This window comes from Arachis hypogaea, chromosome 16, assembly GCF_003086295.3.
Source record: "Arachis hypogaea cultivar Tifrunner chromosome 16, arahy.Tifrunner.gnm2.J5K5, whole genome shotgun sequence".
Lineage (NCBI taxonomy): Eukaryota > Viridiplantae > Streptophyta > Magnoliopsida > Fabales > Fabaceae > Arachis > Arachis hypogaea.
The window spans coordinates 142,150,074-142,164,969 of NC_092051.1; the positions used below are offsets into that span (position 1 = coordinate 142,150,074).

General features: G+C 31.3%; 1 protein-coding gene across 1 annotated transcript; it reads left to right on the plus strand.

Annotated features, from left to right (window-relative positions):
- Positions 1 to 286: 286 nt before the first annotated feature.
- LOC112755425 (L-gulonolactone oxidase 3) lies at positions 287 to 10,524 on the plus strand. The gene is made up of 4 exons (XM_025803507.3): positions 287 to 796; positions 5,924 to 6,135; positions 8,419 to 8,674; positions 9,549 to 10,524. Exons 1-4 carry the CDS (start codon positions 313 to 315, stop codon positions 10,361 to 10,363), a joined length of 1,767 nt encoding a protein of 588 aa, XP_025659292.1. The 5' UTR covers positions 287 to 312; the 3' UTR covers positions 10,364 to 10,524.
- Positions 10,525 to 14,896: the final 4,372 nt, after the last annotated feature.

The following is a 14,896-nucleotide window of genomic DNA, read 5'->3' on the forward strand; positions in this document are numbered from 1 at the left end:
AAAATAATGAAAGAAAAAATGAAAAATAAGTTGTGTCCCTTGTTAATGTCTCCGCCTGTCAGAATGGACACAAAATACACATTTAGTGTCTCTAGACACATTGTTTCTGTCTATGTCTTCTCTGTCAAAAATGATTTTGTGTCTTTGTGTCCCTGTCCTAGTGTCCTGTCTAAACAAACGCAGTTCCAGTGTCCTATCTCTGTAAACAAACCGCAGGCTTAAGTACTATACTCCTATATATATATATATATATATCCCTCACGTAAATTGAACCTTACCCGTAATAAGCACTATTATCATCATCATCATAATATGATCAAAATGGGTAGCGTTAGCTTTAGCTTTTGGATTTGGTGGATTCTTGCTATCACTCACATTCCTTCAATGATCCAAATCATTGAGGCTCGGATACCAGAATCACCACTTCAATGCAACCAAACACTCTGTACTCTCTACAACACCTACGGCAGATGGGGTGACCGAAAAGATTGTTATGCCCTCAATGCAACCTACCCAACAACTGAAGAAGAGCTTCGTGCAGCCGTTTCTTTTGCTGTCAAGCACAATCTAAAAGCCAAAGTGGTCACGAGATTCTCACATTCTATGCCCAAGCTCGCCTGCCCTGACCAAGCTGTCCAAAGCAGTTTTTTTATCAGCACAGAGCATTATAATCTTCAAATACAAATCGACACTGCCAATGCCGTTGTTACCGTTGATGCCGGCGTCAGCCTTCGGCAGTTGATTGATGCAGTTGAAGTTGCTGGATTCAGTTTGGTGGTCTCACCTTATTGGGAAGGTATATGTTGAGTTATTTTAAATGTAGTTGCTATATTCACGGTTTTATTGGCGCCAATTTTATTATGAATTTGTTATATTTTAGATAATTTGATATATTAATACATATCTATTATATATTAATAATTTTATAATTAATTAAAATTAAGATATGTTATTTGTTATTTTTTCGTTGTAATTGAAATAATTTTTTAAAAAAAAATTCTTTCTTTTTTTTCATCTTTTTTTTTAGTCACTCTAACTCTTTTATATATTATTACTAATTATTAATTTGACAACCAATACAAAATATAAAATATAATATTTTTTAATTGTAACTAAAATTAAAATATTAAAATTAAAATTAAAATATATTTAAAATTAAAATACATATTACTAATTTTACAATTAAAATATATCACATAACATTAATTATAATTAAAATAATTTCTTTCCTCCAAAATTAAATTCTCTCTTTTCCTTTCTCTCCTTCTTATTTATCTTCTTCTTTCATCTACTTTATCTTTCTTATATATTATTATTAATTATTAATAATTACTAATTTAACAACTAAAATATAATAAATAATATTTTTTATTATAATTAAAATAAAATATTTTTTTAAATTAAAAAATTCTTTCTTTTTAACTCTCTTTTTCTCTATCTCCCTCCTTTCTCCGCTCACTCAATATATCTTTTTTCTTATTTGATATTTTCAAATAAAACAAATAATTTTTCATTTATATATTAATATAAAAAAATATTTTAAAAGGATTTTGAAAAGAAAACAAAACCAACAATCCTATAGAAAAATATATTAATAGCATTGGATGACCGCCTATTGACAGAATTTCACCGATCAACTAACCGCCAACCTACCAACCAACCACCGATAATATATGTTGATCATAGATTGACTAACTATTCACTAAAAGGCCCAAAACAACTACCAACGTCGACCAATCGACAGCCCAACAACCTATCTTATCCAACTGCCAACGACGCCAACTGACAACCAAACCCGACCGACTAAAGATTATCCAATGATATATTAATTCCCACTAACAATCGGTGACCACCTCCTAACCTTGATTGATCTACCACTATCCTTTCGATACTAAATTAGCTACCGTCTACCTACCTACCAACCGTGTTTGTCGACCAATGACCAGTTGGTTGAGGTTGACCTATTCTACCAACTGTCTACCGACTAACTACCTACCTCGATTGATTAAGTGCTCCTTGACCACACATTTATTGACTTACCTCGACCTATCGACCTACTGCCGATCTACCTGACCTATTGTCATATGGCTAGCCTACGTCGACCTACTACTGATTGACCTCGGCCAACACAGACAACTGACCTACCATTGGTCGAAGTTGGTGGAACAACTCGATCGATCATTGAACAACACCTGGTGACCTAACCTGCCAAAGCCTTGATCGAGTGTTGGACAACCTCGAACTATAGAAGTTGACTCCATCACCCATCCTTAAACGTTTGCCATTCACTACCAAAAATAAAGGATTTAGTCACGAGAAAATCGTGGTTAAACTCCAAAAAAAACTGTGACAATTATGCTTTCGCAATAAATGAACATCTGTGGTTAAAGAGGGCGATACATTTTTAATTAGCCACGGTTTTAACACCCGTGGAGATATTTTGTTAGCCACAACTTTAGCATGTTTAGACACACTCTTTTTCGTGGCAAAATAAAAGGATGCACAACGAAATAATTGTTTCTACCACACTTTATCCGTGACAAAATTGATCAGGCCGAGATTTTTTGTCACAATTTTTTCCGTGGCTAACGATAAAAGTTAAATTAAAAAATATATAATAATCAAAATGCTCCTTAATATAAAATTACATCATATAATATTAAAAAAAAGTCACATTGCTATACATATTATCCATAGTATAAAAATATAAAATTAACAAATACTTAGTATTGAAAAGCAAATATCCTAGATTAAATGGATTTAATGTTTAAAAAAATCCAAATAAAACTGTTACAAAATAAATATCAAACTTTACTAAAATGATATAGAAAACTGAAAGCTTGAAAGTATCAAAACAATGAATTTATCAAGCTCCACATGCAAAAATATTTTCAGATAAATAGCAAAAAAGACACATAATTTCAGCCAATGAATTATACACCCCGTCGATACTCCAATTGCTTTGTGTGCTCTAATAAAATTTGCTAAGCAAGATAGAGATCAGGAATTAAGCTAAGAAATTAATAGGCCATAATTTGACTCATTCAAAGATGATCAGCAAAATTAAGGTACAACATTTACTTCTCAGATATAATTTGTAGCTACTTTGTAGCCTTCAGTTGTCAGTTGCATAACATTTTTCAAAATGTCAATTGGTAATTTAGAATCTATCTACAATAAGCAACAAAAGAAAGAATGTATATTGAAATAAAAAAAAAGAAAGGTCTAAAATTAAATTTCATTGTTGACTAAAAAAAATATATAAAACAAAATGATGCCATGAAAATTAATCTGAAAAAGTGTCACTTTATCCAACTTTGGTGGCAGAATTCCAACAGTAACATTAGAGTTACAAAGTCACAAAGTTAAATCAAAAGTTGAGCAGTTTAAAAGAAACAACAAACTTGAATTTAGCCAATTGAAAAAGTCAAGTAAGATAGAATAATAGATGCATACCAAGCAAATGGTGCTATTAAGGTATCCGGCACTGAAGTTATAAGATCATGCATGGGATCCCAGCATCGTAACAGCCAAAATTGCAGTATTGATACACGCAGATTTAGTTCCTATACAAAAAATATTGAAAAAACGAGTTATTAAGCATACTTTCAAAAGAGTTGCTCAAATTCATCGTTTCTGGTCATGCCTCAGACAACGTACTCATCTCCACCAACAACAAGACAAAAAGAGAAAACTTAAATGACACTCGTATTACAGTGTTTTAGAGAGGCAAGATTTCGAGCACTACCTCCAGAGAGAGTGACGGTGAGAGAGGTGCAATGGAGCACCTTAGGGTTCCTTCAAGTCTTCTCCGCAATTCGTGGTCCCCTGCTCTTCCACAAAACGTCCGGTGAATGTTAGTTAGCTTGATTTAAGTGCAGAAGCTAAGAAATTACGAACTAAAGAGAATGCTATTAACGAAAGGGGTTGGCAGCATGTTATCAAACTTGAATCAATTGCATCAGGAGCTAACAGGGAATTTGGAGAATAGTGGGAGGAAGTTATTGTTAAGAGCAAATGGGCTACTAAATAAAAGTTGCGTTTAACATTGTCGCTAAAAATTTCATTCATCTTATTATAAATATTACTTTGAATTTTGTTTAGTGAAGTAACTATAACTTTTTAATTTAGAGTAAAATTTAATTTTGATAAAAAAATATCAAATTGTAAAATTTATAACTTTAAGCTATATTTCAAAAATTTCACATACTAATTAGAATTTAGAATTTTGATTGTTGAATTTAAAAATAAATGGTATAAGTAAAAATTAAAGTAGATAAATTTAAAACTTAAGAATTTGATACCTTTGAATTGAAAAAAATAAAAATTTTGTACATGGTTAGAAAATGAACTTCAATAAAATTAATTTTAATTTATTTTTTTATTGAATTAATAAGATATATGTGTAAAATTAATATTCTGAATTTAAAAGTTAGGATTCTGTTCATTAATGTTGCCATAAATTAATAATGAATAATTAAATAATAAGTAATTAAATTAGTTATTATTCCACTCAATTATAGTTAGTATTTTTGACTTTTTAAAATTAGTTAGTTATTTTATCAAAGATAAACATATACTCTTTTAGTACTTTTTATAATTTTAACATTTATTTTCAATTGAACCATTTTATTCCATCACCAAAGTCTCTACATTAATGCATTAGGTCAAATTGGGCACCGAAATTGTATTTGACAAAAAAAAAAAAAACACAGACAAAACAAATATAACAATTAAAATATATAAATAGTGAAATTGTATGTATATAATTTAGTCTCTTCGTTACAATCTAATTTTTTATACAAGTAATGAATAACACAACCACGTTAAAAAAACTACTATTAAATAAAAAAAAAAGAGACATTAACCAAATCAGCGCATAGTTAGTACTAAGTACAAAAAAACACATGATTTAGAGATATGAAAGAGTCTAAGAATCATATAAAGTGAAAAAATTACACACATCATCAACATCTAAAATCAAACCATTAGCATACTTTATTAATTTTTTAGTGGCAGCACTCAAGAAGAGGAAAAAGAAACTAACAATTAAAGAATTGGAAAAGTCTGCAACCTTATAAATCGAATTTACCTTAGGTTAAGGTTTAAATTAAAAAAAATTATAAACTTGATGAAAATATTTTGAGGGAATGGAAGAAAAGACTAAATTAAGCGCAGAGTTTAAAAGTGAAAATCGTTCAATTTCATTATAAAATTTAGATACAAAAATACAAGATATTACAAGTAATTACTACGATCATATAAATTTGTCACTATTTTTTGTTGGTATATCTTCCCGTTAGTAACGTCCGTGTTTCTAACAGTGATTTGACCATAAATGACTCATTGGACCACAAGAGTTTTCGGCCCCTGGTTCCGTTAGGCTCATTAAGGATTTTGTCTTTACGGTCTTTTGTGTGGTTCCTTAATTCTGTGAGTATTTTGCAGCATACTACAAGATTATGGCCAAAGTCTTTGTTAGGTCAAAGGTTATTGACAACATATTATATATATATATATATATTTTTTTTTTTTTTTAATTTGATAAAAATTTTAATATTTATTACAAGAATGTTAGATATCATTATATTTTTTATTTTAGAATAAAAATTAAATATGGAGATACAATTTATTTAAAAAAAAAACTTATAATTTCATAATATTGTTACGACAAAATTACTAATTAATATCTAAATTATCATTTTTTAATATAAACATTTTCGTATAAAAAGACGCTTTATTTTTGTTAGAAATATAATCATTTACGTGTTTCTTCTCGTAATATAATTGTAATATACATTTTAAGACACTTTCTCTTCCGTAAAGATCTACGCACGTTGAGTAATTCATATCAATCCAAAAAAACATGTCATTGCACGTTTGCTTCCATGATCCTTTTTAACCTCTCGCATTGTCTCTTCAGGTATAACAATTGGAGGACTTATTAGCACAGGGGCACATGGGAGTTCTTGGTGGGGAAAAGGTGGTTCTGTTCATGATCATGTTGTGGGGCTTAGCATTGTTGTCCCTGCTTCTAAATCTGAAGGGTATGCCAAGATTTTGAGGTTGGACGAACAAAATCCATTGTTCAATGCTGCCAAAGTATCACTCGGTGTCTTGGGTGCTATCTCCAAGGTTAGTATATAGGATTTAAATATTGTTGAGATTATTCTTAGTAAAATTTTTAAATTTTTTTACATAATAAATATATTAAAAATTTAAATTTGGCATGTTATTCATAAAACAAAATTAACTAGTAACTTAAACATCTATTTTTGGAGTACGCATTAGTTTAATCCTTTAATTTAGGTATTACCGTTTCATCATGCCATATATAGGGTTATTTGTATTATGCTAGCTCTGCCATAATTATTTTTATGTTTGTTGGTTTCTCAGAAATCGATCTCTTTTAATTTTTATATATTTAAAACAAAATATCTGTTAATTAAAATAATTTTGTTTGATGTATTTAATATATAAAATTTATGTCAAAATAAATTAAATAATTATTGATATATATATATATATATTAAATAATATTTTAAGGTGGTACATATTTTAAAATAGATATGTAATATTTAAAAAGTGAGAATAAAGTAATATTTTTCATATAATTTGATTTGGAACGATAGGAGTGATAAGTGGGTCAGGCCGTCCTATCCTGCCATAAATTTGCTTGTACATAAGTTAGTTCACTTCACTCCACCTAATGTGATGATCTTGAATCTCCTATCCCGCCTATCGCGGGCTGATGTTGTTTTTTTTTTAAGTTTTGTGTTTAAAAAATAATTTCTAAGGATAAGGACCACAAATCAGTATTTTTAGAAATAAAAAATCAAGAATCAGGAAATCTTAACAACATCACATATTCACATTTATAGCAAAATTAAATTAACAACATTGACAATATAATTTTACTGTCTTAAAAATTCAAAAAGGAAAAGTACGAGGAGCTAATGGAATACTTGTACAATATGTACAATGGAAGTTTATGGAGTATTAGAGATATAACCATTAGTGTTACCTTTTTCCATCAGCTGAAGCTTTTGGAATGAGTGGTATCATGATATGGTATTAGAGCACTAGATTCGAAAGGTCAAGAGTTCGATCCTTGGTGAACCCCAAAATCAATATAGTATGCGAGATGTTCATTTTGTAACTCAATAACTCATTCAACAATCCTAACTTAAAAAGAAATTCAAAGTCAAGAACAAAGTAGAAATTCAGAGATTCGATCGACATTGAGGCGTGAGGGAGGAGTGTGCACTGTGAGTGGGAGTGAGTGAGTTACGGATTGAGAGTGACGTAGAAGAAGAGGGTGAGCGACGAGCTGAGAGCGAGGTGCAAACACAGTCGAGTAGAGACAGGTGTTTGCCATTCCTATAAAAGACCAATCATTATCTAAAAGAACCATAAATTTTATACGCGGATAATTTGTAGTATGAATAATAATTTGATGTGTCTAGAAAGTTGAAAGTAATCGTCACCAATCAAAAACATAATTTCGTAATCATTGATGATATTAAAGCTTCTAGGTCTAAAATTTAATTTTTGTTAACCTAAAAAAAATAAGCTGATCCCATCTAGTGGGACAAGATTTTGTTATTGTTGTAAAAAAAAAAACAAACTAAAATAATAAAAGAAAGGTAGCAGGTGTAGTCAACTTCATATGAAATTGATAACTGAGAGCCATTAGATGAAAATTTAGTCAAATCATTTAAATCATTTAATGGTTCTTAGTTATTAACTTCACGTGAAGTTAACTGTACTTGAATTTTTACCTAAAAAAAATGTACAATTATACTAATAGTGGCGCAAGAAATTAGATATATTCTATATTAATTAGTTTATCTTTTTAATAAGGTAGAAACTCAAGTGCAGTCGACTTCACGTGAAGTTGGTAGTTGAGAGTCATTAGATGATTTGACTGTTGACTAAATTTTCATCTAACGGCTCTCAATTATCAACTTCACGTGAAGTCAACTACACCTAAATTTTCACCTTTAAATAATTAAACGTTGATCCAACATTAGACGAGATGTGAATGAGTTAGCTAGAAGTATGATTTAATTTCATTATAATACACGTTGCTTTTGCTTCTTTTTTTTTTTTTTTTTTTTTTGCAAAAATAGAAAAATAATACTTCTACTATTCTCAAATGAAAATTAAACAAAATAACAAGTATTTGAGAATTATTTTTATTATTATATTTTTTTGAGTATTTAATAATCTTTGTTGTAGTCCTCGTCATTGCAGAAATTAGTAGATGATCAATAGAAGACCTATCAATAGTTCATAAAAATTTTGTATCAACAATTTCAATTTATGTAAAATTTATAGCTAGCACATATTTAATTATTTTGTATTTATCCTTAATAAAATATGATGAAATTAGCAATGTTATTATAACCTGTATAGGTAACATTAAGAGTGGAACCAAGGTTCAAAAGAAGCATAACCTACAATTTCACGACCGATGTTGGTCTTGAAGATTTGTACGCAGATCATGCAAAGAAATATGAATTTGCAGACATAACTTGGTATCCATCACAACACACTGCAATTTATCGATACGATTCGAGGGTTCCCTTAAATACTTCTGGTAATGCAGTCTTTGACTTCATTGGATTTCAAGATAATCCAACTTTGATCCCCGAATCAGTTAGAGCTTCAGGTAATTAATAATAATTAACAAATGATCTCTTCAACCACTCTTCTTTTTTTTTTTAAAAGAGTTAAATTTTACTTTATATACCATAAATTTTATATAACTAATATTTTTTTTATTTTGACTTTACATTTGAACCAACACTAGTCTATTCCTAACATTTTTCGTTTATCTACTAAAATTCAAGTAATTTTGAATTCTCCTAAACTTAAAAATTATATAAATGAGCTTTTCTAAATGTGAGGAATTTAAACAAAATAAGTATGTTATTAATTACCCCCTCCTTAAACTTTAGTTTATGTGATTCTTTTTAAGTAAATATGCAACTTTGATATTCTAAACTTTGTTATGTGTGTGTTTTTCTTAATGTTGATGAAAACTTTACCAAAATGTCCCTTTTATCCTAAAGTTTTTTAAATATGCAACCTTTACTATTCCAAATTAATTTTGTTAATTTTGTTTTATTTTATTAACAATTGATAAAAAAAAATACCTAAATGCATTTGAATTAATTAGATAGAGAAAATTCACGTATAATTGTTTTTAGAGAAATGTTAGGAGCCAGCAACTTTTGTGATTTGTAACCATCAAATAGTCATCAATAATGGTTTTAATGGTGTGAGATTGGTGTGAAATTTCATCCAATTGCTCACTTTTTTTTGCTGATTACATGTTAACTAGAATTTAACAAAGTTGCTGGCCCCTAAACTTTTCTTTGTTTTTATATGAAAATACTAGTTAAAAATCGTTAAATAATATGATATATTTGACTAAATTATTATCTCACAGTTTTCAACTAACAACCTCGTCACCTAAAGACAATTGTATTGAGTTTTCACCTCATTAGATACAAACTAAATGCATGCATCATGATGAACAGAGACTTTGTTTGAAAGAACAAGAAGCACGCATGGGAAATGCTTAACAGCTGCAGCAACGTTAGCATACAGAAAACTTACAGCAAATGGTTTAAAGAACGATGGCATGTTTTTTAGCGGTTATCCAGTAATAGGTTACCAAGGCAAAATGCAAGCCTCAGGTTCATGCTTGAACTCACCATTACTTCACACATCATGTCCTTGGGATCCCAGAATCAAAGGCTTGTTCTTCTTTGAGACCACTCCAATCTTACCGGCTTCTCTTTTTCGCGACTTCGTCTTGGACGTGAAAAAGCTCAGAGACTTAAACCCCAAATCTTTTTGTGGAGCCGACAACTATAACGGCATTTTCTTACGTTATATCAAACGGTCGGATGCATATCTAGGTCAATCCGAAGACTCTATAGTAATTGATTTCAATTATTATAGAGCCAATGAGGCATTAACTCCGCGATTAAACCAAGATATTTGGGAAGAATTGGAACAAATGGCGTTTTTTAAGTATGGAGCTAAGCCACATTGGGGTAAGAATAGGAACATCGCATTCTTGGGAGTGGATAAGAAGTTCCCAAATTACAACAAGTTTATTGAAGCAAAACAACAATTGGATCCACAGAATGTGTTTTCTAGTAATTGGTCTGATGAAATATTGTTTGGGAAGGAATTAGAGAAGAGTGATGGGTGTGCTCTTGAAGGGTTATGCATATGTAGTGAACACAGACATTGTAGCCCACAAAACAATTATTATTGTAGCCAAGGACTTGTCTATAAGGATGCTTGGGTTTGTAGGTATTCAACCACGGTTCCACCATCTTAAGTTAAGGATGGAGAAATTAAATCATACTCAAAGGTTAAAAGGAGATGTATGTTTGTTTTATTATTAAGGTATTTAAATTCAAAGAATAATATGTGTACCAAAAAATTAACCATTAAATTTGTATTATGAATAAATATATGTTATTTAATTTATTTTTAAGATATATTTTAAAATTATTTTAGAAAATAGCATAATCACATAGAGAATTATATGTTATTATATCATGTAAAAATACTTGTGTATTTTTCGATTAATATATATATTTTTAATTTATAAATAATAATTAATATGCTAAGAATACTTAACTTATGCTGAGAAAATTTTTAAAAGATTTATATGAACGAATCACATGTATTTAGTATCCCAATGGTCATCAAATCGTTAGATATGAAAATAATCTTTTCAAAGAATGTAAGAAAATGAAAAAATATTTAGTCTTAATAGTACTATATCTTAAAGTCATAAAGATACTAATGTATCTTGTTAAAAATAGATACTCGGTTCATTTGCTCTGAACTTATTAATAGAAAACATTAGAATGAAATAAAAAATGTCTTTTGATATCTTTATAGAATAATTAATATGTGATTATTGTATTTGATGGTTATCAGTAGCTAAGAGAAGGGGGTTGAATCTTAGCCCCTTTTTGCTTGATAATTCTTGCTGACCTTTGAAACCAATTTTAGAAACTTCTTGTCTTTTTATCTCGTGACTAGCCACGAGACTTTTTCTTTTGTCTCGTCTCTAGCCACGAGACTTTTTTTTTGTCTCGTCTCTTGACACGAGATATTTTTTGTTTTTGCTCCTATGCAGTAGAAATAGAAATGGAGTAGAGAAGAGAGAAAATTACACCCAGATATATCCTGGTTCAGCTGCTAAGTGTAGTGCAGCCTACATCCAGTCTCCATCACAAACATGATGGAATTTCACTATAATCTTCCTGATTACAATCTGTAAAATGCTAACCCAACTTACAAGGGGATTCCCACAGAATCATGAAACACAACATAGATGAACAAAGGAACTCTAAGGACATCTATGACTTTTTCTTTTAATTTTGCACTCTCTGCCTTTTTCCGCTCTATGGCTTTTTCATACAAACCTCACTGTTTGCCTTTTTCCATGAGACTCAAGACATGACAAAATTAAACAGAAAAATTACAAAACAGAATACATTGAAGGAGAAGAGAAAACTGTAAGCTCAGGTAGCTCTGAGAACACTGTGCCTTGCACTCTCAAACTTTCTCCTTACTCTAAACAGTGGCTATTCTCTCTTTTTATAGAAGAGGGAAGCCTCCACATTTGAAGCCAAAAACTAAGCCAACTTCTTCTTCTCCAAGTAACAAAACCAGTTCGGCCAGAGAGAGAGAAGAGATAATCCATGCAATAATCAACATGCAATTACCTCTAGTCCTTTCTTGGTCATCACTTTTCATCAATCCGAGCTCTCCATCCTTGGCTTGCTCTCCAAGATGAATTTTTGGCCCTTGATACTTCATGATGATGATGACTTCTTCTACTCCACTTTTGCTTCCTTCCTCACGCAGCCACCCTAGCTACCTTCTGTGATGAGTGAACTCAAAAGTGGTGACAAGCCATCTCCTCCAAGATCTTCTTTCCTGCTGGCCGAATCTCCTTAACCATTTTTGGTATGGAGAGGCTGAGATCTCATCACCATATCTTTCCTTTCATGGTTTAATTAAAGATCTTAGCCACTGCATTTTTTATGTTTTCTTGTCATCATTGAGATGGTCTTGTAGCTTGCCTTCCCTTCTTTTTGATAGCTCAAAGTCTTCATGGTTTGCTGTGTAAGGACCGAAGAAGAGAAGGAAAGTGATGAGAGAGAAAGAGATATGAAGAAAAGTAATCAAGTGAGTTTGAGTAAATTAATTAATGTGAGTTGCTTTTACTTCCCTTAGGTGGAGTAGCGTGTAGCATTGCTAATCACCATCAAATCAATTTTGTCAATTTCTCTCTCATAGTTTCCATGCAATAAATGGTAATTGAATGAATTTGAAATCCATCACATGGTTAGTATTGAGATCCGTTGGAAGGCATAGGCAAATATCAACATTTGCTTTTCTGATGAAATATTTTCGAATCAAGCATTGGAGTATCCAACCAAGATTTTGAGTTGGGCTAATGATAGTGTGAATTGAATCTGGCCCATTCAAAATATTTCAGCCACACTTCTAATGACAAGATCAATTGTGCTTAACTCATCAATTCTGGCCCAACTAACACAACCATTATTTTAGCAATATAAATTCAATTCCAAGGCTGAGTATATGAATTGAGCTAGCTAATATTTTTCGGCCCAACACTAAAATCTGCATTGCAAAAATATTTAAATCAACATATGAAAATTAAAATTAATTACATTAATAATGTTTGATCATCACTAATTTAGAAATAGAGTTTTTCAAACTCATCAATCTCCCCCTTGATGACAAACATTATTAAAATTGAAATGGAAAGAAATTTAAAAATTAGAGTATAGAGTACTCCCTTTGAAGATTTATTTTTCTCCCCCTTTCAAATTGTCACAAGGCTTCCACTTAATATATGCCAATCTAATCAAGGGAAGCACTAACCTGTAACAGTTTTAATCAAGTTTCAAGTAACAATGTTATTTAGCATATTCATTACATGATGCTAAATGCTTGATTTATGAGCAGATTTGAATTGATAATCAAAACTTATTTGTTATCATAAATTGATTTTCTGCTCAAACTTTACACACATCAATTGAGTACAAAGAAAAATGATGTTCAAAAGATTTTTAAAATTTTTCAGTTAAGATATCAGAGCAATATTATTGTGGTAAGAAAAATATTTTTGAAACACACATGATCACATCAATCATGGCAATTGTTATATTTTACACAGTTTAAAGTAACTGCCAAAAAAAATAAATAAGTTATCAAGTCAGCATATTTACCAAGATGAATCAGAAAATTCTTATTTCAATAGAGGCATGCATATTTATCAAGATAACTCAACAACTAGGCATTCATCAAAACAAATGCATTCTTACACATCATAAACCAAATGTATTTTCAGCAGCAGTAATCACAGTGAAACAAATCAAATATTATCAACATGCAACAAATATTATCAACCATGTATTCTTTTAATCAAGGGTGATCATGAATTTTTAAAGGAAAATTTCATCCCTGTTCATCCCCTGTTTTTCATTTTAATTTTCATCACTTTCTCCCCCTTTTGTCATCAAGGGGCACCTGCAAGAAGATTTTAACATGGAAACATAATATGCAAAATATAACCCAAAAGTGTCTACAAAGTATCACAGAGTTATTGTTCCAACAGAAACAAGCCAAAACAAAGTACCAAATTGAGTCTAAGTGTGCCAATATCAAACAGTAAACATAAGTTTAATCATCAGAGAGATTAAAGTCAGATCCCTTGGCCCCTGCTTCACTACCCACTTCATCATCCAGGCTTTCTAGTATTAGACCGACCCTTTCTTAGCATTTCTTCCAGGCCGACTCATTTTCATATGCAAGTTTGTGTGCAGACTTATGAAATTGAACCATGAGATCGGACATGTTTGAGAATTCTGTGAGAATGTCTCTTAGGAAATCGGTCGCCTTTGAGGATTCTGGCCGGCTCTCAAAGTCATCATCAGAAGCCATAGATTCCTTTCCCCTTTTAACAGCCCCGCCTCCTTTGATCATAGAGACTTTGTTCTTTACATCCTCATTTGTTAAATCTACCTTAAAGTACTCAAAGATGCACGTGAGAAACATTCCATAAGGTAAATTAGCCTTTTTTGTACTCTTTACAGACTCCCACATATGTCTAATCATGACATAACTAAATGAAATAGAAGATGAAGTAACGAGAGCAAATATTATGAGACAATCAGATACGGTTACCCTGTTATGAGAGCCACTCTGTGGGGGTAAGAATGTGAGTTATGATGCGGTGCAGTAGTGAGTTGGTTGGTCCAAGAGCCTTGTGAGTAGGAACAGTGTCGTCTAGTCCAGACAGATTTTCACAAATTTGATGAAGAACTTGCTTGTATGCGACCCCAACGTGCGCATCCCATTTGTCAGTCATATAAACCCTCGACCCTTCATCAGTGTAACCAAGGGCAAAGCCAATGGTCTCAGCATTCAGAGTGATATGCACACGCTTCACGTAGGAGTGAAGACTACCATCAATCAATCTCAGATTCGTATAAAACTGTCTTACTAACCCTGGGTAAACCATTTTGTGAATGAGGAGCAATGGAGACCATTTGAGATTGTCAAACAGAGGATGTAAATCAATCCCTTTGGAGGCCAGAGAATCGAGATTCACCAAGTATGAGGGACACAGATGCCGCTTTTCCAAAACCTCTTTGTAGAATTCATAGAATGCACATGTAGAAAACCCTGAAGGATTAAAATGAGAATGTGGCTTATGAAATTTGTTCTTAAAATCCATTGATCCAAAGTTTGCGGGTTCCCGGGTCTCATGAAGCACGAAACCTTTGGTTTTCTGAGAGCTTTTTCCAGACGCATGAGG

Excerpts from the sequence above, each read along its gene's own strand:
- LOC112755425 (XM_025803507.3), top strand. The coding sequence starts at position 313 with ATGATCAAAATGGGTAGCGTTAGCTTTAGCTTTTGGATTTGGTGGATT. Across the intron at positions 797-5,923 it reads GGTCTCACCTTATTGGGAAG|GTATAACAATTGGAGGACTT; the intron begins GTATATGTTGAG and ends TTGTCTCTTCAG. Across the intron at positions 6,136-8,418 it reads TCTTGGGTGCTATCTCCAAG|GTAACATTAAGAGTGGAACC; the intron begins GTTAGTATATAG and ends TAACCTGTATAG.